Genomic DNA, 26639 nt, shown 5'->3' on the forward strand with positions numbered 1-26639 from the left:
CCCTGGCTCAGGACTAGGGAATCCTGGGAATTGTAGTTCATCTGTCAGAGAAGGCTCAGTGTCTCACAGAACTACAGTTCCCAGAATCCTCTAGCCATAGAGCCAGGGCAGCTCAGGCAACCTCAAAACAGGGTTGTTTTAATAATGTAAAAGGAAAACAGAACAGTTAATGGAGATGCATAGCCACAAACCCAAATCAAGCCAGAGCCAGAGCTCTTTCCTCTGAATGTTTCAGAAGGGGAAGAGTTAAGATCTAACCTGAAAAGTGTACTTGACTTGATAACAGCCGCCGGAATGGTTTGCGCAAAGGGCTGGGAAACGTCTTCCCTGCCATTGATGGAAGATTGGAATGAAAGGTATTAAGACGCTCTGGAGATGGACACCTCACTCATCTGCTCAGAGACAGATCAAGTGAATCGATAGAAGACTGGAAACCAGCATTAAGATGCTTTAGAAAAACTAGTGTTGCAACATAGAATCTATGGCCTGTTCCAGACTGGCAAAATAAGCTGCTTGGGTCTCTTTGGAGGTATGCTGTTTAGTGATGCATGCATCCAGGATCCGGAAGCTGCACCAAAGCTGCACCCCGTTGCTTAGGAATGGAGTGTGGCTTTCGCAACCCCGGACTCTTAGGACCCATGCATCATTTAAATAGCATACCTCCAAAGAGACCCCAAGCAGCTTTATTGTTGTCAGTCGAACAGGCCCTAGAGTTGGAAGAGACCCCAAGAAGGGTCCTGATCCAATCCAATCCTATTTTGCCATGCAGGAACTCTCCGTCAAAGCATCCCCATTGACAGATGGACACCCAGCCTCTGTTTAAAGACCTCCAAGGAAGGAGACTCCACTATAATCTCCGAGGAAGGAGTGTGTTCCTCTGTCGAACAGCCCTTACTCTCAGGAGGTTCCTCCGAATGTTGAGTTGGAATCTGTTTTCCTGTGTCTTGCATCCATTGCTCCATTGGGTCCTGTTCTCTGGAGCAGCAGAAAACAAGCTTGCTCCCTCCTCAATATGGCATCCCTTCAAGTATTTAAACAGGGCTCTCATATCACCTCTTAACCTTCTCTTCTCCAAGCTAAACATCCCCAGTTCCTTGAGTCTTTCCTCATAGGGCTTCATGGTTTCCAGACCCTTCGCTATTTTGGTCCCCCTCCTCAAAAATAAAATTAAGAAATTAATTGCTGTAGCTATGTATATTATATAAAGCTATGTTGGCGTGTGCCGTAGCTTTATATGAAGAATTTTGTAAAGAATGACCACGGAAAGAAAGGTATTTGATGTGAATAGGAAGGAATGTATGGTTTATCATAGGGTGAAATAGATTTAGGCAAGTTGTGATAATCAACAAATTGACTGCGAAGATCTTGTATAAGAAATATGAAGGTATATATATATATATATATATATATACACATATATACACACACACACACACACATACCAAAAACATTTGCTTTTACCTAGGTGTAGCTGTGTGTGAGACACAGTTAGACTAAATCCAGCTAAATAAACAGGAATCATTATATATATATAGATATAGATATAGATATAGATATAGATATAATGATTCCTGTTTATTTGGAACTAGAAGTGGGGAATAAATTAAAAATGGGCACTTCTGGGCTCCCCATAGTAGTAGTAGTGTCTAGATCAAGGGAAATCATAGTGCCACTGTATTCTGCTTTTATCAGGCCCCACCTGGAATAATATTGTGTCCAGTTCTGGGCACCAGAATTCAAAAAGGACATTGAGAAACTGGAGCCATGTGTCCAAAGGAGGGAGACTAAAATGGTGAAGGGTCTGGAAACCATGAAGACCTATGAGGAAGGACTTAGGGAGCTGGGGATGTTTAGCCTGGAGAAAAGAAGGTTAAGAGGTGATATGATGATAGCCCTGTTTCAATACCTGAAGGGATGCCATATTGAGGAGGGAGGAAGCTTGTTTTCTGCTGCTCCAGAGAATAGGACCCAATGGCGCAATGGATGCAAGGTCCAGGAAAAGAGATTCCAGCTCAACATTAGGACGAACTTCCTGAGAGTAAAGGCTGTTTGACAGTGGAACACACTCCTTCATCTGAGATTTTGGTGGAGTCTCCTTTGGAGGTCTTTAAGCAGAGGCTGGATGGCTATCTGTTGGGGATACTTTGACTGAGAGTTCCTGCATGGCAGAATGAGGTTGGACTGGGTGGCCCTTGCGGTCTCTTCCAACTCTACGATTCTATGATTATCAAAGTTTGTTGGTGGTGTGGAGGAAAGGAGAAAGGAGGAGGATCTGGAGCTGGAGAGCATCATGCCTTCCTCACTTCCACCCCCACAGCTGCAAAAACAGAGCCATAAAAAGAGGGAGGCAGTGGGAGTACAGTATTTATCCCACCCATCGATGACTACTTGAGCATCTTCTCAGGGCTTCCAGCTGCAAAGGATGAGAAGGATGCAGGAGGAGGAGGAGGCAGTTGCATGGCAGAATGGGTTTGGACCGGATGGCCATTCTTGGGGTCTCTTCCAACTCTACGATTCTACGATTCTATTCTATGATTCTAATAATAATAATAATAAAGTTTATTTATATTTCCTACCTCCCCCAAGGATCGAGGCGGGATTACATCCCTTCAAATATTTAAACAGGGCTATCATCATATCACTTCTTAACGTTCTTTTCTCCAGGCTAAACATCCCGAGCTCCCTAAGCCATTCCTCATAGGGATTTATGGTTTCCAGACCCTTCACCATTTTAGTCTCCCTCCTTTGGACACATGGCTCCAGTTTCTCAATGTCCTTTTTGAATTGTGGTGCCCAGAACTTGACACAATATTCCAGGTGGGCCTGACCAGAGCAGAATATAGATAGAGGCACTATTCCTTCCCAAATAATTTGAGTGGGAACATGGACTCCGAACCTTTGGTATTGTGAAGTGAACAGTTTGAAGCCCTTCCTGTTAGTAATGGGGAAATTTAGCAGGAGTAGAAGAGGAAGGTCATATCCCTCTCATGTTGAGATGTCTGTGTGCTCTTGAATGCGCAGATCTGAGGAAGCAAGCCCGGCAACTGGAGAACGAACTGGACCTCAAACTGGTCTCCTTCAGCAAACTCTGCACCAGCTACAGCCACAGCGGCTCCAGGGATGGAAGACGCGACAGGTATAGGTACTATGAAACTACATTTTCCTTTGCTTTTATTTTATTTTTATTAGATTATAAAACACTAGGACCCAATGGAGCAATGAAATCAAGCTCCGTGGAGTCTCCTTCCTTGGAGGTCCTTAAACAGAGGCTGGATGGCCATCTGTCAATGGGGATGCTTTGATGGAGAGTTCCTGCATGGCAGAAGAAGGGGGTTGGACTGGATCAGGGCCCTTCTTGGGGTCTCTTCCAACTTTATGATTCTATATATATTAAACATACATACAAAATTACACATATTCATACAACCATCCATACAGAATAAGAAATCAGACATATAATGTTGAGACATTCCCCAAGGAATCTTCTAACCTTCAAACCTTCTACCTTTGTTTCTATCAATTCCTCTTCTTTGATCTTCTCTAACTCCAACCACATCTTCTTTCTCCGCTCTTCTTTCCCCTACTCATTCCCTCTTATTCTCCTCCCTCTCCCCCACTTCAACCTTTTACAAACCCTCTTTTCTCCTTATTGGCATTTATCCTTCGTTCCAACATTCAAACTATCTTCCTCATCCTTAACCTTCCCTCACTTACTCTAACCTTCTTCCACATACCTTTACTTTCTAACAACCGTTCTAACTTCTTTCTCCTCCTTTGAACGTTATTTGCCAAAAAAAGAGAAGAAGAAAATAAAGAAAGAAAATCAGTTGAACTTCTACATACATACAAATTCAAAACCTGACTTCCTGTCTATCTTCCTAGCCGTGAACATCATACAAACATATAGTGACTTCCTCCACCATTGTTTTGTTACGTATACCAGTCTCTTACCGACATGTTATCTAAAGTTAGTCTACATTATTCATTATGTGATTTAGGCTATAAAGATAACTGCTGATGTTTTGCCAGCATCTGCAGACTGGGTCAGCCGGAAAAACCACCAGCGGCAGAACACATTACAAACCATCCTGGGCACAAAATGCTGTTTGAAAACACTGAAATTCTGGACCATGCCAACAACTGTCAGGTCGGGATGCACAGAGAAGCCATTGAAATCCACAAACACTTGGTCAGCTTCAACAGGAAAGAAGAAACCCTCAAAGTAAATAAAGTTTGGCTACCAGTCCTGAAGGACACCAAAACCAGGACTCAGCAAATGAGAAACCACTCAGGGTCAGAGGCTTTCCCAGCAAACAGTGGTCACCAACTAATCCTCCTTTGCATATCCTCCAAACCTGAGGAGGCCATCAACAACAGAACAGTACACAGATTAACATGGGAATCACTCCTCCTCAACCAGGGTCACACAGTATATACACACACACACACACACACACACACTCTTCCAAGTTAGCATTCTCTGAAGATGGCAAAGCCACAGATGCTGGCGAAATGTCAGGAATAAACTCTTCTAGAACATGGCCACAGAGCCCGAAAAACCCACACAAAACAACGGATGCCAGCCATGAAAGCCTTCGACTTCATGTATAATTTTGTTTCTCTTAAAATGTTTAAAATTAGTGCAGTCAGCCTTCCATATCCATGGATTTCTTATCCATGGATTCAAGCATCCATGGCTTGAAAATATTCATATATATATATATACACATACACATACACACTGTATATATATTCTGAAAACCAAATCTTCATTTTGCCATTTTACTGCCCATTGCATTTAATGGGACTTGATCATCCACGGATTTTGGTATCCACAAGGGGGTCCTGGAACCAAACCCCAGCGGATACCAAGGGCCCACTGTTTGTGTGTGTGTGTGTGTGTGTGTGTGTGTGGTTATATGGCTGTAATTCCTCACTAATTGACTTCATGAAGAAAGCAAAGAGTAATTTTAGCCATTTTCTTCCCACAGTGAGAAAAATTTTAAAAACAGCACAGTTTTCAAAGACTGTTTTATTCTGTGCAAATTTTGTGTGCTCTTTGCTGTATTTTTGTGTGATCTTTTTTGTGCAGAAACAAGCCATTTCTGCATGGCAAATAGCACCAAAAAACACATTTTCTGAACATTTTTCACACAGTCTTTCCTTTCCTAGTTGGCTGTGCTCAGAACAGCTCCTCCGCCAATATATAGTCCTTAGCCCTTGCGTTGGCAGGGCCTATTAATGCATCGTAAGACTCTTTAGACATTAAATGCTTTTTCTTACAATGCTGTAACATTTACAGAAAGGTATGTGTGTGGTTCTTCTTTCTCGCTTTCCTTTGTTACTCAGCTCTGACACAACGCCGCTCCTGAATGGATCAAGCCAAGACCGAATGTTTGAAACGATGGCCGTAGAAATTGAGCAGCTTTTGGGGAAGGTGAGTGGCCTGGCAGTCCTGGAAATCCCCTGCCTTTGGTAGGACCTTCTCAGATCCAAGGACCCCACATATTTTAACTCGAGGCTTGCAAAATATCCATTTAGCTTTGGGGGCCATTAGCTAGTGGCCAGTTCACTGACTGTGTGTCAGAAAGCCAATGTGGTTTAAGCATTAGAGTAAGACTGGAGGCCAGGGTTGAAATTTTCTCTTAGCCATGAAAACCCACTGAAGGACCTTGGACAAGTCCCACTCTCTCAGGCTCAGAGGATGGCAAAGGCAAACCTGCTCTGAACAAATCCTGTCAAGACAACCTCACGATAGGATTACGTTTGCGTCGCCATAAGTCAGAAATGACTTAAAGGCATATAGCAATAGCCAGTAGTCTGGGAGGTCTCATAGGATGGGAGGCCACCAGAAGATCATCATACATTAAATCCAGGGCTCGTTGAGAATGCTGGCAAAATATACATGGGCCGTTACAAAATCCCATTGGTAACCTTACCCTTGAGAGTTATCTTCCCCTGAATTAGAATTTAGAAGTCCATGGACTGTCAAGACGAATAGGAAAAGAAAAGAAGGCTGAGCATAGATGGATAATGGAAAAATATATAGCAGACGCTGAGATAGCAGTAAGGATAGTAGCTAGGTTAGGAACCCTAAGGCAGACGTGAACAACTTTAGGAGGGCCACAGATATGGGCTCCACCATGCCCACTCTGTTGTCTATGATGCCAAAGAGGGCTGGTACTGGCCCCGTTTTCCTTCTGTCCCTGAAGAGATGACCTGTCTTCCAAAGGCCTGTGTTTCAAATGTTGTTTCACGGCGGACTTAATTTGGTTTGTGCTGTCTCTGTCACAGCTCACAGGGATCAATGACAAGATGGCAGAGTACACCAACAGCGCAGGGGTCCCCTCCCTCAACGCAGCACTGATGCACACCTTGCAGCGGCACAGAGACATCTTGCAGGTAGGACAGGCTTCCGCCTTGTTCCTTGTATTTTCATGCTAAGGATGGAAGAGGCTCCCTTTCACCAGGCCAGGCTAGGCTCTTGGTCTGTCTATCTAATCTGAAAACGTTAAACCAGGGAGATTATCACTCCTTGCAGATGGCTGGTGGATTTTGGTGGTCTAAAAAGTTAACCTTTCCAAACATTTCCTTCTCACACTTGCTATTTAACTGCTACCTTTTAAAACTCAGGGTGCTGAGGATTGGACCCAGGACATTCTGCATGCAGACCTGGTATTCGAACCCGTGAGCTGTATACAGTTCTTTCCTGAGTGGATACCTTAAAACAAGTTTAAAACGGAGAAGGCCCTGCCTTCTGTGTTCCCACCAGATGTACCTGTGAAGGTGGTAGGACAGAGAGAAGAGCCTCCCCAAAACATCGCAGACAGGGTCATATGGGAAGATAGAGTATTTCACTTTGGGGGTCATTGCCATCATTTCAAATTGTGCCGGGAAACAGACTGTCAGCTGGTGGATCTGTTGCAACAAGGAGGTTGTGTGCTCTCTCTAGCTGGTCCCAATTGCCAATCTGGTTGCAGCTCCTTGGACCAGTTGAAGCTTCTGAGCACTGTTCAAAGGCAGCCCCACGTAGCGCATGTTACAGTAATCCAAATGGGATGTGAGTTAAGGCATGTGTATGTATATTTTAAGTGTTCCTATCTAGCCTTTTGAATATGTATAACCCACTCAACAGCTCAGCTAGTCATAACACAAAGATGTGCAGTTCTCCATTGGGATCCCGCAAAGGCTGAACTATTGTTATTATTATTACAGGACTACACACATGAATTCCACAAAACCAAAACCAACTTCCTAGCTGTACGAGAAAGAGAGAATCTCCTTGGCTCCGTGCAGAAAGATATTGAGTAAGTAGACGCTGCATGCGGTTGCGATGGTGTGGGGACTTTAAACGTTGACCTGAACAGTGTTGCTGTGTTGTTGTTGTTGCTGTTGTTGTTATTTGGCATCAAGTCAACCTTGACTGATGGTCAGTCCCAAAAATGAGAGGCCTTCAAAAGCCGCCATCATCTGCTGCACTGCTCAGGTCTTCCAAACTCAGGACAACTGTGGCTTCCTTGGTTGGATCAATCCATATGTCCTTTGTTCTCACTCTTTTCCTATTGCCTTCTAGTATACCAACCATTATTGTCTTTTCCCGTGAGCCATGTTGTCTCATGATATGTCCAAAGTATGAAAGCCTAACTTCAATCATCTTGGCTTCTAGGGAGAATTCAGACTTGATTTGCACTTGGACCCATTCAATCCTCATTTTAGCTGTCCATGTATCTGTAGACCTCTCCTTCAGCACCACATTTCAAATGAGTGGAATGGGAAGTCATTTGTTATTTACATATGTACCCAGGAAACAATCGTTACCTCTCACTTCAACCAAAAAGTCTATCATGGGGGGTGCTTTTATAACCGGGGATCCAGTGCCCAAAAAAAAGAAGTCCTTGCTACCTTTTCTGGCCTGGGTATGTTTCCGTCCCCACAGATGGTAACCTGGAGTCCAATTTTTCAGGTCGTACAAAAGCGGGAGCGGAGTGAACAACCGGCGGACAGAGCTCTTCTTGAAGGAACACGAACACCTCCGAACGTAAGTCTGTGCCTGGCACCCAGTTCTTCTCAAAGCGGGTTCATGCCCACCTTGAGGGTCTTCAGTCCCTGCCACTACTTTGGAATGATTTCTTGCAACCCTGTAGTAATTATTTGGGATCTTCTGTTTTAGCTGCATTCTGCAGTTGCCTAAAGGCTTACTTTGGTGTAGCATCACTTCAGCTAACTGAACCACTAAAGAAATGGGCCAATGTGTGGGTCTCCGGTTGTTCTACTGCAACTTCCATCATTCATACCGATCAGCTATACTGGCTGGGCATGATGGGAGTGAGGATTCTGGAAACAGATGCTGCTTACCTTATCTATTGTAAGCAGGCATTCACGGCTATAGGAGGGCCAGTTAAAATAAAATCCTGGTCTTTCCCGCTCAAGCTTTGTTTATTGCAGTAACTGCAGACACGCTGCTGCAACCTGGTGCCAAAAGTCTGTGCTTCTCCAACCCTTCTTCGCTATCCTCCCATGCTGATGCCATGGAGGAAAAAACCTCAAGTTGACCTGAGGAGGAGGAAAAAAAGAAAAGGAGGTCTGGGCGGGCATAAAAGGGGTGCATCTACACTGTAGAATTAATGTAGTTCGACACCACTTTAACTGCCATGGTTCCACCCTACAGAATCCTGGGATTTATATTTTGGTGAGTCATTAGCACTCTTTGACAGAGAAGGCTGAAGACTTTACAAAACTACAAATCCTACAGGATGGAGGTATAGCACTTAAAGTGGTGTCAAACTGTCTTATTTCTACAGTATGGATGCACCCTTAGCAAAAAGGAAAAAAGAAACAAAGATGGGCTTATTCTTCCTGTTTTAATTTTTAAAGTGCCCTAAAATGGCCCCAAAATGTAAATCTACCGGAATGCCACAGGAATAGTTTTATGTTGCCTGTTTTGTTGCACTGGACCTCTACACCATTCCTCTGGAAACAGCAAAGTCAGTGCCAGTTGTGAATGATATCATTTGCGCCCAGTTTGTGTAGCATGTTTATGTGATGGCATTCTGAGTAGCTGTGACTAAGACGACTCTGGAAGTGATGCATTTCCAGGATTGGGAGAATTTTCCTGTAGAAGAACCAGTAGCCGCGCGCCAGCTCCAGAGGGCACTGTTTCCCCACAAATGCCCATTTTGATACCAGGCTACTCCGCTCTCTGTCCCTGAAGGCTAGCCTTTTGTAAGCAAGGGTGCCTGAAAAATTCTTTCAGGAAATTGCATTTGCTGTCGGCGGTGGTTGGGACAGACCCACAATTTCCTCTTGAGCGCATCGCTATCATTCAGACACTCGGATATGGGACGCCATTCCTTGGTTTTCACTGTGTTACGGTGAATGAACATGATCAGATATCATTAAAATTCTGCAGAAGGGAGCATTGGGAAGGCTGGGTATGTTGGGAGCTAAAGTGTTCATTTAGTGAGTCGGTTTGGGTGTCACGTAAAACCATAGGTTGGCATGATGAAAGTGAGATTTGGGGCTGTATACCACCCTGCTATGGTTCACCAACCATTCGTACAGTTGCGAATAGGAGTTCAGAAACTTCATGTTTGTGCTAGCTTTACTGCGCTTTGGAGGTGGAAGGATGCGCTTATTCCTCAGGTGCAATGAAACCACATCCAATTCTGGAATCCTAGACCATAAACTAAACATGAGCCAAGAATGTGAAGCAGCGTCCCAGAAAGCCAGTGCAATTCTGGGCTGCGTCGATGGAAGCATAGCATCCAGACTGAGGCAAGAATTAGTCCCACTCTTTTCTGCTTTGGTGAAACCTCACTTCGGCTGCTGTTTCTAGTTCTGGGTGCCACAGTTCAAAGGTTTGGGGACCAAGACTTATGAGTTTGGATGGGCATTTTGGAGAGATCTGTAGTTGTGTATTCCTGCATTGCAGGAATGGCCCTTGGGATCCCTTCCAGCACCATATTTTGCATGCATTTGCCTGGACCCCATTGGGATAAACCGGGAAGCCTACCCCACTCCCATAACTCCTGTTTCATAACAGTGAGGGCTATGGCTACCCGCTGGCACCACCCCAACCCACTCCCCCTTCCCTGGGCATCATTTCCCAAGAACAGCTGAGGCAGAGAAGCCTTAATTATTAAAAAGGGAACAAGGAGTTTGATGGATACGCCATAAAGACTAAAAAAAGGTGGGTTATTCATCACGGCGTTTCTAATACGATTTTTGTCCCGAAACTAATTGGGTCAGCTTGGCTCAATTCATCTCACGAAAGACAAGCCCTCATTCCTTCTCAGGTTGATGGAAGACAGTTTGGTAAGAAGTCTGTAATGAACAGTAGCTGTCCCAAAGGCAGCAGCTCCCAGACTTTAGTTATACCCTACCCCCAAAAGAGGATGTTGGACTTGAGCTCCCAAAAGCCCCAGTCAGCATTGCCAGAGGTGAGGCCTTCTGGGAGTTGTAGTCAACTCACTGAGGCATCCCCCCAAAAACACTCTCTGGAGAGGTCTTGTAGCACCTTTGAGACTCACTGAAAGAAAGAAGTTGGCAGCATGAGCTGTCATAAACTACCATCTGCTTCCTTAGATGCATACAGATGCACTGCAGTCTACGAAAGCTCATGCTGCCAACTCTGTTTCAGTGAGTCTCAAAGGTGCTACAAGATCTCTCCACATACTGCTTCTACAGACTAACATGGCTCTATCTTTGTATTCTACCACTCTCAGGAGCTATCAAAAATGCCGAACCAAACATTTCAAACAGCCAAGGATTGCCCTGTAGTAAAATATCTAGATTCTGGGATGGATAGACTCAGAGAATCTTAAGAGTTGGAAGTGACCACAAAGGCCATCTAATCTAACCCCCTGCCATACAGGAATACACATCTTCAGCCCTCTTGAAAGAAACCCATCCAACCTCTATTTAAAGTCTTCCAAAGATGGAGCGTCTACCACTCTCTGGTGCAGCTCATATATATATATATATATATATATATATATATATATATATATATATATATTCCTAATGTTTAGGTGGGATCTCTTTTCTTGTATAGTCAGTCCTCTGTATCAATGGATTCTGCGTCCACAGGTTCGAGAGCATTCACGGCTTGAAAATATTCCCTCCCCAGAAAAAAAAACTCCAAAAGCAAACCTTGATTTTGCCATTTCATCCTACTTCCCAAGATATGGACACTGCGATCCTTGACGCAGGCCAAAATTTTACTGTTTTGTTGTTGTTGTCGACTTATGTTTAGCTGGAGATCTACTTAAAAGGATTTAAAGGGGATATTTTGTGACTGCCTGCTTCAATAAGGTATGGTTAGTAGCTCCGGTGAAAAATTAACTCAGCAACTTCAAACAGTCAAAGGCAAACGAAAACACAATTTTACTGTGATTTGGAATTGCTTTGTTGAATATATCGAGGGGGGAAGGGGTACTGTTGATTTTTCCGAAGGCACTCAGATCTTTTTGGCCGACTGTAAGGAAATGCTTTGGCATCAAAGCTGTGTAACTTAACTGGAAGGTAATTTGTGCATCCCATTGTCGGCATGGGAGGGGATCAGGGATGATGTTACGATACCAAAGGGGTTAAGAGAAGGGGAAATCAAGAGCTAAGGGGGTTAAGCGTTAAAATGGGGCTCGGGACCAAACTGGAAACACCAAGAGGGTTATAAAACCAGAGTAACCCTGTTTAGGCCAGGCTGCAGAATTCATTCTGAAGCATCTAAGTTCCCTGGGCTGTTCTCTCCATTTGTCTTTAGGCTTTATGATGTCTTGGCTTAAGACAACTATGAGAAAATGTATGTTCCCCATGCATGCGCGCACATACACCGGTCCCGTATATGTCTTGTTGGTTTCTGACATCTGCTCCACTGAACCCCGTCCAATCCGGGGACGCGCCTCTGGCCCACTTTTCCTGTTAATACCCTCTTAGGCGAGCGGAGTAAATAATTCATTGGCTGGTGCGGCACTCTCTCCTTCGTTCTTTCTTTCCCCTGCCTCCTTCCCTCTCTCTCTCTCTCCCCTGTAGTGATGAGGCTTTCCATCAAACAGAGGCACAGGACTGCTGTGATGAATGGACAGGCTTCTTTGGAAAGCTTGTCAGGCAAAGTGCTGGGCCAAGAGGAAGGGGGAAAGAAACCCAAGTTGTTCAGCTCAGCGCTCTCGCTAGGGCATGTTTTGGGAAAACAGCAACCCTGGAAGATGCTGAAGCTTAATGGCTTTCGTGCGTCGTGGAGGGAAGAATCAGTAGCAGTTCCCTGTTATTACAATTCTGTTATTACTACTCTTCCTCTTAGTATTACCGCTAGAAATACAGTCTAGAAAAGCCAGCCAAACCATTTGAGTAAGTTGGGAGCAAACCAGCTTGTGGCATCCTTAGCTAGCCTCCTATGCCCATGCATTTGGTTGGATTTTCTCATCCGCTTTCAGCACACGCAAAAAAGCTAACCAGAGTTTCTTTTAAAAGCAGAACGCATGCATTTAGAGCAGCAGTCCTTCTGAGACCTGGGACGCCTCCTCACCTGCTGCCTTTGCCACAATTTGGGAAACCCAGCTTCTTAAATGTATGTATTTTTAAAGAGTATGGGGCTCTGAGCCAGGCGCTTATCCTTGCTAGAGCTTGGAAGTGTTACTTTTTCAGACTGTGGTTCCCCCAAATCCCACCTTCCCAGTATCTGGTCCATCATTCTATTCCCCCCAAACCAGTACGTCTCTACTCTTGGATGATCTCTCGGCTTTCCGTGTGCCACGTTTTCACTTAGCAGGGAAAGAAAAATCTGTCCGGTGCGAAGGTTTGCATCCTCCAGAACAGTGGTTCCCAAACTGTGGTCCTCCATGTTTTTAGGACTTCAGCTCCGCGAAGCCCCAGCCAGTCAGGAATTATGGGAACTAAACTCCAAAACATTTGGAGGAGCAAAGTTTGGGAATCCCTGCTGTCATTTTTATAATACCTTCATGGTCATGAGGTCTAGAAGTTTGTTTTTGGAGGGCAGGATCGGAGCAATGTGCACAAACCTGCCTTTGCCATCACAAGGACTGGAAACTCGATTTGGAAGCAGGGCGGAGGGGTATTTCTAATACGTCTTTGCCACCTTGGAAACGGGGCAAAGCCGATAGACGTGACCAGACTATACATCCCTGTGGTTAACTTTTGTGGCACCAACTCCACCCTGCGCACAGTCCTTTGTGCAAACCGATGCTGCTCGGTTATCCCTTGTTGGCTTCTTCAAATCTGGTTATGTGGTTAGGTTTTAGTTCCATTTTTGGGGGTGGGGGGGGGGATGATGGCTTTGCGGAAAGAAGGTGAGTGTGGAGAGAGTATGGTATGCAGGAGGCAGAGGATTCTGGAAGGGAGTTCCAGGCAAGCTGCTCTCTAATGCCCATAAATCTTTATTATCGGGGCTGTAAAGGAAAATGCATCCTTTAAACCAGGCGTGGCAGACTGCAGGCTTATGGGGTCTTGACAGGGTGCTCCTTCTAGTTTTCTAGGGCCTAAAACAGGGCCTGAAAAGGGAAACCCTTTTCAGATGTCCTTCTTGGGGTGCAGTGGGCCATTGTAGGGCCAAAGCTTTGCTTTTGAAGACCTGCACAGTTTTCAAAGACAGTTCTCAATTTGGGCTGCACCTGCACTGCAGAAACGATATGGTTGGTCACCCCTTTACATGCTGGGATTTGTAGTTTGCGGTGGCACCATAGCCTTCCTGAAAGAGAAGGCTCACTATCTCACCAAACTACGAACCCCATAACACCATAGCATTGAGTCACGGTGGTTAAAGTGGCGTCAAACTGTTATTATTTCTGCAATGCAGATGCAGACTGTGGGTTGATAATCTCATTGCGCTTTGCCTAGGAATCCTGGTTCTTGAAGTGTTTTTCTATCCCCTCTCTGCCCAGTTTTGCAAGAAGAGCCCTGCAGTCAGGCTGTAGCTGCCGGTAGAAATCGCACTCGCCACATTGCAAGCGCATGCCATTAAGAGCTCAGACAAAACCAAGGCTGGCACTTAATACCACGTCAGTGAGTAGGATTGCTAATAAAGCCCATCTCCTTAATGTGGCTGAGTGGCTCTCTGGGAACTTTTAGCAAAGTGGTGTGTTCTTCAGAAGGCTGAGGAAACGGTGACCTTCCAGTTGATGTTGGACTCCACTTCCCATCAGCCTCTGCCAGCCTGTCTAGTAGTCGGGGGTGATGGGAAGGGTGGTTCACCAATTCCAAAAGGGCTTAAGACCGCTGTTGTCAGTTAGGGGAGAAAGGACCAGACTGAGCTGGGATGGGGCAGTCAAATCCCACCCGTTTGCACACCTCCTTTAAAGTTCGGACTTAAACCAGGAACGGATCCCTCCCCCCAAAGTCAAGGTGTTGTTGTTGTTGTATGCCTTCAAGTCAAGTCAAAACGACCATTCCCAGTTATGGCGACCCTAAGGCAGACCTGTTATGGGGTTTCCTTGGCACCATTTGTTCAGAGGAGGTTTGCCCTGGCATTCCTCCGAGGCTGAGAGCGTGTGACTTGCTAAGTGGGCTTCGTGGCCGAGCTGGGAATCGAATCCTGGTCTTTAGAGTCGTAGTCTGACTCTCAAACCATTACGCCACGCTGGCTCCAGAGCCTTTTTTGAATGCACTCGCTTCTCTGTGATGTCTTTGAGGAAGAGTCTCGATGCTCCTTTGCCTTTTGGGTTCCTCTTAATCTCCCCTTGGTGTGTGTGTATGTGTGTAATTGTGTAAGACACACACTCCCCATGACTTCTCCTCAGCCAAGCCAGCCAGTGAGAAAGTTGAAAGGAGAGGAAAAGCTTGAGAGCCCTCGCTGGGCTCTTTGTCGGGTCCATTAGCACGTTCCCGGAATCTGTTCCGACGGATGCGTTCGGTGGTAATGACTTAGATTAATCCCCGCCAGCTTTAACTTCGTTTAGTCCCTTTTCCTTGCAAGAGCGCAAGGGAGGAATCTTGCTCTAATGACGCCAGAGGTCCATCGCTCTCCAGAAACCTGTATCCCTCTAAAGGAGGAAGGATGCTGACTTGGGTTGCATCTACACTGCCGAAATGAAGCAGTTCGACATCACTTTAAACTACCGTGGCTCTGTCCTACGGGATCCTGGAGCTTGTAGTTTGGCTTCGGTAGCGAAGGCTAAAGACCTGGCAAAACTACAAATGAATTGTACTTGTGCTGTAAATGCTTGTAACAGTTTTATACTGGTTTTAACTATGTGGATTATTTCTGCAGTGTGGATGCAGTCTTGGTCTCCCTTTCTGGGCTCCTTTGCCTTCTCATTCCTCGTCCACCGCTTAGTACCTGCAGTAACCGCACCTGTTTCCTTCAGCAGAGGCTTTTGAGCAGGTTTGCATTTGGGGAAAGGGAAGGAGGGAGGTGTTCGGTCTCCCACATTCCCATGACACCCATCCCACCCCGGTGTATTTCGGGGCCTGCCTCTGAGCAGTTGCACACCCCCGGTTTTTGCAAGCTGTTCCTTCACTTGGATGCAGGGAGACAGCTGTCTTCCCAGAATTGCTTGGGAAGTTTTTTTTCACCGCACAAAGCAAAACCGCCTCCCCGGTTGGGTGCTTTGATTGGAGAACTGCGTTTCCCTCCATCTGCTCTCCTAAACGGTAGCTGCTCAGCCTTGGGAAAAATAGCACCTCTTGCATCTTGCGTTGTTAACTTTTCCCATATATATATACCCACAGACACATATATATGCTCCATTCTCTCCTTGCATTGATCAGGTTCTGCCTTCATCCATGCTAAAGAAATAGGACTTTTTAAAATCCTCAGGTTAAATGAGAGCCAGCATTGAGTGGTCGGCTTAGGACTCTGAGAGACCTGGGTTCAAATCCCCCCTAAGTGACCCTTAGTCATGTCACACTCTCTCAGCCTCCGCAGGAGGCAATGGCAAACCTCCTCTGTGCAAAATGTGCCAAGAAAACCCTGTGAAAGTGTTGCTTTCAGGTTGATGGCTTCATAATAATTCTGGACTTGGACCCAGGCCACAGACTCATCTCAGCCGTCTTTTCCACTCTTCCCTTCAAAGAGGCGTTGAAAGAAAAAATAGCCCTTTTGTCAGGCCTCCATCTTTCTTGCCATATGGGGAGAAATGTTGCGGCAGGTTTGGTTGCTGGCGATGCATCATGTTCTTACCTGAGAGTTCCCACTCGCTTAGACATCTCTTGCTTGGTTTGCAGTTTCCGTCTCCTGCTCAAAAGTCAGGCGCAAGCAACAAACTCTCTTGCAAGTTTGGAGGGAAAGGGCCTGGGTCCTCGTAAATTTCAATTCCAGCGTTTCCCGACGCTGCCGTTAATTGCTCCATTTAATGCACGCGGGGCTAATTTATTTCTCTTGATCTTAAACAATACCGCTCCTCTCTGAAGCTCTCCTCCCTCGTGCGCCCCGTTCCTCCAGCTTCAAATCATTGTACAGTATTTCAGATCCAGATCAAACAAACCCCACGGTGGGTCCTCCCCATGGACCCTGGGAATCTGGGTCGGTTCTAAGATGTGTTTCTGTTTCACAGCCCTTTAAAAGTGATGCCTTTCTGCCGTCCGCAGCCTTCGCCTTCCGGGGAGAGCTTTAACTGTTGGGGGAAATGGATGGATTGGGATTGATCCCAAAGGTCTTGTGTGTGTCTCTCCTTCCTGTTTGGAGCTGCAGTTTTTGGCCTTCCTGAGACTCTTCTTTTGTCCCCAAAACTGACCCATGTCACAGCTATCAAATCATGTTTATGGCCAGTAAACAGATAAGCTGGGGACGTCCAGCAGAGAAGAACATCACAGCCGCTTAACATCCTCTCACAACAAATGATAGAATCAAAGTCTCTTTTCGTTGTTTAGTACTTGTTTAATATTTAATATTGTTTAATACTGACAATTGACATATTTGTGCAGCTGTAAGAGAAGCTTTCTGGGTGGTAAATGGATGCGGCAGTGATCTGGAGCAGAGGCAAGCATGCCAGCCCTGTGCAAGAATTGTGCCCCTAAACCATGTACCATGTTGGCCTTCTGCATTTGCGGCTTTGACTTGCATGCCTTTGATTATTCACGGATTTGATTAATGTGTTCTCTCTAGGAACCTCTAGGTCCTTCAGGCGACTCTATGGTCAGTGCCTCTATGGCCAAAATTGTGGTGGAGCACCCAGAGATGTTTTCCTCGCACTCCTTCCTTCCCTTTCCACAACATTAACCCAAAGCACAAAATGCACCAACATAGCTGTCTCATTTGCCTGTGATTCCTTCCCCTCCCTGCATCCCTTCAAGTTAGATTCATGTGGGCATTTTCTGTTGGCATCTGTTCCTTGCAAAAGGGGATTGAGTGTATTTTGGGGAAGAAGTTGGGGATGGGATGGGACAGGTGGGAGGAAAGCGCTGCAAAGATTTCGTTGCCTGGGGTGGTGGGTGTTCTGTTAACATGGGAAGGAAATCTTGATAAACTGGCAAATGAGCAGGTTTTCTTCCTCCTCCTTCTTTGCCAGTTGGAGGTGGTGTCCTCTCGGGAGGCTTACAAGCTCATTTTGGAAGTCGCCTGGTAAACTAAATGGGTGCCAAATTTACAAGTTCACGTTTGGAAGACTGGTAAACTGAACTGGCACCAAATGTCTGTTGACAAAAGTCATGCCCACGAACGCAGCTGCTTCATTAATCAAAGTATACCTGTATCTTTAGATTAAAGAGTTCTCTTCTTTCCCCCCTTTTCTTTTCAGTTCTGACCGGCTGATAGAAGAGACGATAAGGTAAGATCTCACACATTGCTACTGGCATTCCTTTCTTGTCTTGTTTGCCACTTGCTTTTCCATTGTTGCATCTTTGCAGCACACAAACACAAAGGTGTGGTGGCTTCCTTCTCTTGTTCTCGCCTTCCTCCCAGTTGGCGTCTCCCGCACCCAAAGCATCCTCCTCTTCGCTGGCATTGCAAACGTTGGCCTGCCTGATTCATTGGTGGGAGCAAACTGCTGCTTCAGGGGATTTCCCCCTCCAGGCGAGGAAATTGCTTGTCTCTTAATTAACTCTTCCATCCTTCTCTCGTCAAGCGGTGACAGATTGCGCCCTTCGTTCAAACTGCGCTGATAAGTGTTTTCCTTTTGGCCGAACGAAGCTCTGCTGTTTCAGAAGGGTGCTAAAATTGGACAGTCCTTGGGGTAGTCTGCACCCCATCCTGAAACCTGGGAGCTTGCAAATATGGATGGAGCAAGACGAAGGCGTTGTTGGCATTTGTGTGCTTTCAAGTTACTGTGGTGCCCCAAGGCAAGCCTATCATTCTTGGCGAGATTTGTTCAGAGGGAGGTCAGCCTTTGCCTTCCTTTGAGGCTGAGAGAGTAGGACTTGCCCAAAGCCACCAAAGGGGTTTCTGTGGCCGAACGGGGATTTGAACCCGGATGCCTCAAAGTCCTAATCCAACACTCATGCCACTACACAACACTTGCTTTCATATAAGAGTTTTGCCCCTTTAAAATACCCACTCCATGAATTTTTCCAAAGGTCTCCATTTTCTAGCTTGGTTAGAGCAGCGTAGGTGGGAGACAGTTTTACATACACACTAAGCTGAACTGGGAAACCTATGGATTAGGGGTAGGCAACCTTTTTGAGCTGGGGGCCGGGTTGCTGTCCCTCAGACAACTGGGGGGCCGAACTCAAAATGGCACCCGGAGCGGCGCGGAAGCTGTGGGGGGGCGGCAATCGGCGGCAGGACCGGGCTGGGGCCGGTCCCAAGGCCTCGCCAGGCCGGAACCGGCTCACGGGCCGTAGGTTGCCGCCCCTTGCTATGGATAATGAAGTTCTCAGACTAGTGCCTTGGCACAGAACCAACCAAGTGAACTGAAGCAGGCATGAATTTCCTTCGTCGTAGATGTGATGATGGCTAGTCTTTTAATATGGCTTGTGTGCCAAGAAACCATTGTCTCTGTTGAAACCGATGCCAACGGAGTGGAGTTTGTGGATATAGCCTAATTCAGCCATTTCCCTGCCCAGTCTCCCTTTGAGACTTTCTTGGTTGAGGATTGAGGCTTGGAAGTCCATGCTAGAAAGTCAAAATGTTCTGCAACTGGTTTATGGGGTGGGTTTGTGTCCTTTTATGCTCTGGTAATAGAGACTGTCCTGTTGGCCTTATTTTGAGTGCCACCGATGTAAGACTTTCAGCACTTTCTCCTATACTATACAGTGGTACCTCGGGATACGAAATACCCAGGTTACGAAATTTTCGGGATACGAAAAAATCCCATTGGAAATCACTGTTCCGGGTTACGAATGTTTTTTCGGGTTACGAAGAAAATTTTTGGTGCTTTTTTCGGCTTTTTCGCACGAAACGCGGCTTTTCCCCATTAGCGCCTATGGCAATTCAGCTTACGAAGGCTTTTCGGGTTACGAAAGCGGCCGCGGAACGAATTACTTTCGTAACCCGAGGCACCACTGTACTACCATGCGCCTATTTCTTTCCTTTCTCTCTCAGTGTTTGTCTCATTATCTCTCTCTTTCATGCACATACACACATCCCTTGAAGCGAAGCAAATAACCCATTATGTGTCATGTGTCTGCTAAGCAAAGATTTTGGTCTCTCTGCGCCAAGGCTTCAGTATTTTACAGTCACAGAAAGCAGCGTTGGGGGTGTTTGCGTTTGTGGTGGGGGCCCATACCAGGAACTCAGCTTTTCATTTCTTTGAGCTTTCCCCCCCCCCCCCCCTTCATTTCATTTCACATTCCCATCTTAAAGAAAGACAGGCATCTCGAGTTGCTCTCCAGGGCGCATTAAACCCAAGAGCTCCCTGAAGCGGACAGAAGAGGGATGGTATGTGAGTGTCGATGTTCATATTCTAGTCACAACTTAGGACACTGGGCGTCTCTGGTCAACAACCCAAATGTTAATGCCCTCACTATGGGCCACCTCACCAGCGGTTTCTCAACCTTGCCAGCCCTCCAGAGGTTTTGGGTTTCAGCTCCCAGAATGCTCAACCATTCGGCCATGCTGGCTAGAGACCTCTAGGAGTTGTGGTCCCCCCCCAAAATCCAGAAGGTCAAAGGGTGAGATATCCCCTCTTCAGAGAAGTGGCAAAAAGCAGGGAATGAAGGAGTCATTATGTTTAATCCACCCTCTTTCTCACCATCCCGTTTCCAACCCTAAAACGGTTTTTCCATCTTTGCTTCTAGATGAATCCCAATCCCGACCCCAAATGTTCCCCACTTCAGAGATTGGGGGCAGCAGAACATAGGCAGGTGGTGGAACGAGAGCAACAAAACACCGGCCATCAATGAGTCGTTGCATTTTATCCATCTGCTTTCTCTCTCTTCCGTTTCCAACCCATCCCCTCTTGCTTTGAAACCATTTTTCTGTCTTTGTTTCTAGAAAAGGATTTCACCCCCAGAAACTCAAAGGGAGGCTTTTAAGTAGCTGTCGGAAAAGCCTGCTTTCAAGCCCTCGCTCCTTAATGGTGTCTTCCTTCCTGTCTTTGCTTTCTTTTATTCCCCCCACCCTTTGTTTCCCCTCCTCTTCTCTTTTAATGCAACAGAAAGCATCTGGCAGCGTGGTTTCCATTGAACCTAGCTGCTCGGGGAGCTGGGGCTTGAAATGTATTTAACATTAGTGCTTGGCTGGCTGGCTGCCTTCAGAGCTGCACTTCTGGTATCAGGATCGATCGATACGAATTGTGCGGCGCAAAGGAGAGGCCTGAATCCCCAAGCTTGGGGAGTAGTCCTTTTCCCCGACCGCTGTGCCCAGAAAATCCAGAAAAGGAACTTTCTCCAAGCTCTGGGATAAAGGGAAAGCACAAGAGAGCAATCTTTGCAACGTTTCCTTATATCCATGGGCCATAATGCCATCCTCCGACCTCCCAGGGGCCAAAGTTCCCCTCCCAAATGGCCTTTCGGGGTCATGAGAGAGACCTAAACTGAAGTTGTACCGTATTTGTGTGCCTCCCGAAAGCATACATTGGTTTTCCACTACATTTCTCACTTTCTTCATGTCACCGTTTCAGCTTTAAGGATTCGTCCCCCCCCTTTTTAACATTTCTCTGCTCTGTTAAAAAGATGGTTGCCTCCTCGCACGGCTCCTTTCTCCTTCCTGCAATGCTCAAGAGACAAAATCCCTCGAGGAGAAGATGAACCGGCCGCGTTTTTCCCTTGGGCTGGGAAGCCATAGAAACCATCGAAGCCCAGGTTTCCCAATTAAATTTTTAAACATTCCCCTGGTTAGAGGCATACATCTGTCTCATCTTTAAAGCAGTTCTTAGTCCTACCTGGCAAAAACCGACACAAACAAGCATACGCACAATTTGGGTATAATGAGGCTTCAGTTCTCCGCTCGCCTCCAATTTGTTTTCTCCGTCCAAAGTACATTTCTTCCGTCCTCCAAAAATCCCATTGAACGGCAACGTCCAACAAAGAGGTGATAAGACGGAAGGTAATCCAAGATCTGCCTTGGTTTTTTGGGGGGCAGGATTTCTTCCAAGGGGCTTTGCCTTCGCCATCCTCTGAGGCTGAGAGTATGGCTTGTTACAGACTGCCAAAATAAAGCTGCTTGGGGTCTCTTTGGAGGTATGCTGTTTAAATGATGCCTGGGTCCTAAGAGTCCGGAAGCTGCTCCAAAAGCTGCACTCCGGTGCTTAGGAATAGAGTGTGGCTTTGGCGCGACCTCTGGACTCTTAGGACCCATGCGTCATTTAAATAGCGTACCTCCAAAGAGACCCGAAGCAGATTTATTTTGGCAGTCCGTAACAGGCCTATGTGACTTGCTTAAGGCTGCATCTCCACTGCAGAATTAATGCGCTTCGACACCACTTTAACTTCCAGGGCTCCGTGCCGTGGAATCCTGGGATTTGTAGTTTGATGAGATGTTTAGCCGTCTCTGTCAGAGAGGTCTGATGCCCCAAGAAACTGGGGCCGAGGAGACCCACATTTGAGCTCACTGGTAGAAAGGCCAAATGTAAAAGCAAATAACGATTGTATGTACAGCGCTGTGTAAATTTACAGCGCTTTATAAATAAAGGTTAATAATAATTAATAATAATAATAACGTACCGATGAATATTTTTGGGATGCTAATGGCACAATGTCTCTCTCTCTCTCTGTTCCCCTCTTTTAGCATTGCCATGGCGACAAAGGAAAACATGACTTCCCAACGAGGGATGATGAAGTCCATACAGAGCAAGATGAACACCTTGGCCAGTATCCTTTCGGAAGTTGGTCTTCCTCCTTTCGCTCTAATGTGCACACACACACACACACACACATATATTCACACATACACAGACCTCTTTCTGAACTCCAGGCATCACCCGGTTGAAATGGGTCGCAACGGACACTGAATCTAACTCCTCACTCATTGCAGGATCTTGCAATCATTTCCAAACTCTGGTCTTCCATATGTTTTGGACTTCAACTCCCAGCGTTCCTGGCTATTGATTAAGGTGGCTGAGGCTTCTGGGAGTTGAAGTCCAAAACCCCCAGGTAACCAGAGTTTGGGAACTACTGATAGAGCACCTTTAGTAGGCTTAAAACGTAATAAAAATAGAAACCCAGTTCCCACCCCACCGAAAGCTCTGTCTGTCTCAACATATTAAAAGCCAAAGGCCTCCCTAAATAAAAAGCCATTTACCTTATGGTGGAAGCCAAAGGAGTTCCACAACTTGGGAGCAGTCACCAAGAAGGCCCTGTTTCATATGTCTCCACCAAATAGGCCTGTAAAGGGGGTAGGACCAAGAGAAAGCCCTGCCATGCAGATCTTGGATCTCATGAATTGAAACATGGCTTTTTTAGGACGTCCGGACCCAAGCCCTGTTGGGCTTTAAAGGTCATAACCAGCGCTTTGACGCCTGCACAGAAAGGTAGGCTGTGTGTGTATGTTGTGGTTTTGCCACTTGGAGCTTTAAAATATCCCCAGGACTCCACTTCTCAGCCTTGTCTCTTGGTTTTCTGACAAAACGTGGAACAAATTCTGAATCCCGTTCATCCCTCCCACCCCAAGCCTCCTTGGACGTCTCCAGGAACCCAAAGCGAAGGCTTTAACCCTGATTCAATTAGGCAGATCGCGTCCCGCAGATAATGCGGGTTGATGAACCATACATTTCATTTGGATTCTTACTATGTTTTATTATTCTTGGGTTTGGGGTTTTTTAACCCCTCCCTTCCAGCCACTGTCAGGAACAAAGCGGTCACCATAATAAGCATTAGCTTGGAAAGATTCTCGGGAGGCAGAGAGGAGAAAGAGTTCCTTCTGTGCCTTTAGTCGGTCGGGGAATGTCTGCACCACAAAAACCAAACCAAACAAGGATGGGTGGGAAGCGCAGGGCCACGCTTCTGCAATTTGGGAAGACTCTAGAAGGGAAACGTATGGTTGGTTGGAGGAAGAGGCAGTAGGGAAGGACACCTTATATCTTGCTCTGGAATTGGGTGTCATTTCAGGCCTCTCCAAGGTTTCTCTTCCTTTTCAGCACAGAGGAGAAGCCCTGCAACCCCATGGTTCTGTCTGGAAGAAAGTAGACTCCTTTGTTGGAGGTTTTTCCCCATTAAGTGTCCTGGTTTAGCAGCCGATTCCTCGGTGGAAGAGGGTTTTGCTAGTTGACCCTTTGGATCCCTTCCAGCCCTGTCATGCTGTTCCTTTGGGAGGAAGGTGGGGCCTTTCAGAAAGACCCCCTTTTTTGCCTATAGACAAGAGAATCATGTGCATGTGTCCGTGCATTTAGCATCTCTTTGTACTCTTTCCCTGCCCAGTGCAGATGCTTTGCAAACGGGCTTATCTTCCCGCCACCAAAAAACACAAAGCCCCAACCCTGTGTGATGTGCGGTTCCAGAAACAATTATCCAAAGCAGCTCAGCTCCCCTGTATGACACACTAACCCTTTCATTTAAGGAGATTAAGCATTAGGATTCAGCATCAGGGCCTGGCTTAAACCCGCAGCATCCTATTGTCTTTCCCCCCCAACACCATGTTGCCAAAACACAGCTGCAGTGAAGTGGTTAGAACCACATCTGTCTGGCTTGATCTTCTTAGCGCCAGAAAAAACAAGCATCTCTTTTCATGAAAGATGACATGGAGGGAGCATTTTCCTCCTTTTTGCAACTCTTTGCAATTGGGAAGGAAGCCCAGGGTGCAAACACATTCCCTCTGCCCCCAGATTTTAATATCCCTGTCTAATTGGTGTTAGGATTTTAGCATTTTCGTGTGTGTGTTTTTCCCCAGCCAGATTTCTTCATTTGCTTTCCTTTGAGGCTGAGAGTGTGTGTATGTATGTGTAACTTGCCCAAGGTCCACCCGTAACTTTGTAGGGCCAAGTAAGTATTTGAACCCTGGTCTCCAAGAATCCTAGGCAAACACTCAAGCACTGTTTCTCCTAAGGGTTCCTTGGCAAGATTTGTTCTGAGGAGTTTTGCCATTCCTTCCTCTGAGGCTGAGAGGCTGTTTCCAACACCGAGTAGAATTTGAACCCTGGTCTTCCGAGTCGGAGCATTGCATTACACTGTTGTAGGGGCTAAGGCAACACTCCCCGCAGCGTTGCTGACCTTAACTCCTTTTCCTCTTCCAAAAAGACCGTTTCCCGGGTGTGAACAACCTGATCCAACGGATCAACCTGCGCAAGCGGCGGGACACCCTCATCCTGGGCGGCGTCATCGGGATCTGCACCATCCTCTTGCTCCTCTACGCATTCCATTGACGGACGCTTTGCGCGGAGAGACATTTTGAGCGCCGGGTTCCCGTCTCTTCCTCCTCTGCCCCTGGTTTCCGGAGGCATGGACTAGTAAAGTCCGGGGAAAACTGGCCACGCTCTGGGGAAATCGAGGCAGAAGGTTTGTTCGGGATGATCTCCCCCCTCTCTCTTCCAAACAGAGGGGTTTAGGGGGCCCACAGACCCTCCGCAGGAGCCCCTTTTCCCTTCCTCGCTTTGTTCTCATCCCAGTTTTGATTACACCTTTCGCTCATATGGGTCCGACTCCCTTCCTTTCGTAAAATCTTTCTTGCCCGGCTGAGTGAAAGTTGGCTTCACCTCTGAGACAGAGCTTGGGGGCCGAAATTCCTTTTTCATGTCCTTTCTTTTCTTTGATCACAACTCCCAGAATCCCCCAGACTGAGGAGTTCTGGAAGTTGTGATCCACTAAAAAGGGACTCATTTCTCCAAACCTCTTTCCTGAATGTGTTTAGAAGTGGGCGAGGAAGTTGGAAATGGCAAACAGCCACAGCTCTCCAATGGGGAAAAAAAAAGCAACCTGGGTGTGTTTTCTTGAACTCAGCCCTGAATTCAAATCCAAACCCCTTTGGAATCCTTGTTTCCCCAAAAGTAAAACATCAGAGGCTTCAACCCATCCAAAGGAATACAACTTAGGATGACATTTTCTGCTTCAGTTCTAACTTTATCCAGCTGGACAGCAAAGAAACCTTGGAGAGGGATTTTATTTTTTGATCGAATGGGAGAGAACTTGTGGGGTGGAAGAGATAAATAGACTACCCTCCGCACCTTGAAGAGAAAGGGATTGGGGCATCGCATAGGTCCTCCTTCCTGCCCCACTGAGAAGGGACCAAAGCGAAACTTCGGGTCTGTCTGCCGGTGGACGAAGCAACGTCCCACGAGAACGGTTTTGCATTTAAAAGGCTCTCTTTTTAATTTACACGGAGAGCTAGTCAGAGATGTTATTTTTTACTATAAGCGGCTTGAAAGCGGGGAATTAAACATAGGAAGGAGGCAAGGGTCAGAGAGGCGCCAAGATGGGCATCTCTAAACCCTCCTGTCGAATGGATGAACGAAAGGCAACAGCCGACCGTTGTGTGAATGTTTAACAGGCCTCACATTTTAAGAAATGGGGTTTGCTTATGGATCTGTTCCTTGCCATTTTGGGGAGTCCTTTTAATGTTCACCCCTTCCTTTGCCTTGGATGTCACTTGACCGCACATGCCACCCCAAAAACCCTGAAACACGTGCCTCCCACCCCGAGTATCCGAATTTCACCGTTCTGCTCCTGACAAATACACTGGATTGCCCTTTTTTGGGGGGGGAGGGAGGGAGGGAAAGAAAAGCAGAAGGAAAAAATAATGCAAAAAGAAAAGAACCGCTGCAAAAATTTTATCGCCGCACCATTTTGACTCGAAAAACAACCGGGACATTTGGCCATTTTTAAACTCCATTTCTTTCCCTTTTCACACGAAGGGGAGCAGCTTCAGTGCTTTTCCTAGGATCTGTGGATAACCGATTGGGATCCGGCAAAACCCTGCGTCGCTTACTGTGCGGCGCCAACGCCGAGCGTAAACCCGTTACCCTTTTTTCCTTTCATTTTCCTCCGACGGATGCCGAAAACAGACACTGTACAGATGTAACCTCTTTGCCGCACCGAGTTCTTTGCATTGATTACTTGTTGATTGATTCTCTTTGGCTTCCGAAGGTTCATTTCCCATCATTAGCGCTGATAGAAAAGAAAACGGAAACGGAAACCCGAGCGGTTTTGTCCGCAAAAGGAACGGAGGAACGGTTTGATGCTTCCAGCTGGAAATGAAATGTTTATGAAGTCATTTGAAAATGAAGATGAAAGTACATTTCTTCTCTAAGCGGTGCGTCCAAGAGCGACCCTTGGCTTTTTATCTTGGTGGTTGTACCCGGCTGAAAGGGGAAAGGAAATGGTTGCTTTATGTAGCTGGCAAAATTTAAAAGCACTACTAAATAAAATGCATTTATTTAATCTTA

At 46.3% G+C, this 26639-nt stretch overlaps 1 protein-coding gene across 2 annotated transcripts in view; it reads left to right on the forward strand.

The window, feature by feature from the left end:
* GOSR1 (golgi SNAP receptor complex member 1) overlaps positions 1 to 26639 on the forward strand; it is a 27169-nt gene extending 530 nt beyond the window's left edge. The window contains exons 2-9 of one of the 2 annotated variants that reach the window (XM_042442537.1): positions 3022 to 3142; positions 5350 to 5437; positions 6295 to 6402; positions 7216 to 7307; positions 7964 to 8038; positions 17688 to 17717; positions 22055 to 22137; positions 24499 to 26639. In XM_042442537.1, coding sequence (XP_042298471.1) covers positions 3022 to 3142; positions 5350 to 5437; positions 6295 to 6402; positions 7216 to 7307; positions 7964 to 8038; positions 17688 to 17717; positions 22055 to 22137; positions 24499 to 24623 — 722 coding nt within the window. In that variant the 3' untranslated portion in view covers positions 24624 to 26639. The remainder of the gene's footprint in view (positions 1 to 3021; positions 3143 to 5349; positions 5438 to 6294; positions 6403 to 7215; positions 7308 to 7963; positions 8039 to 17687; positions 17718 to 22054; positions 22138 to 24498) is intronic. The other variant, XM_042442538.1, reaches the window with a different exon arrangement.

The sequence above is a fragment of the Sceloporus undulatus genome, chromosome 11 (assembly GCF_019175285.1).
Source record: "Sceloporus undulatus isolate JIND9_A2432 ecotype Alabama chromosome 11, SceUnd_v1.1, whole genome shotgun sequence".
NCBI lineage: Eukaryota > Metazoa > Chordata > Lepidosauria > Squamata > Phrynosomatidae > Sceloporus > Sceloporus undulatus.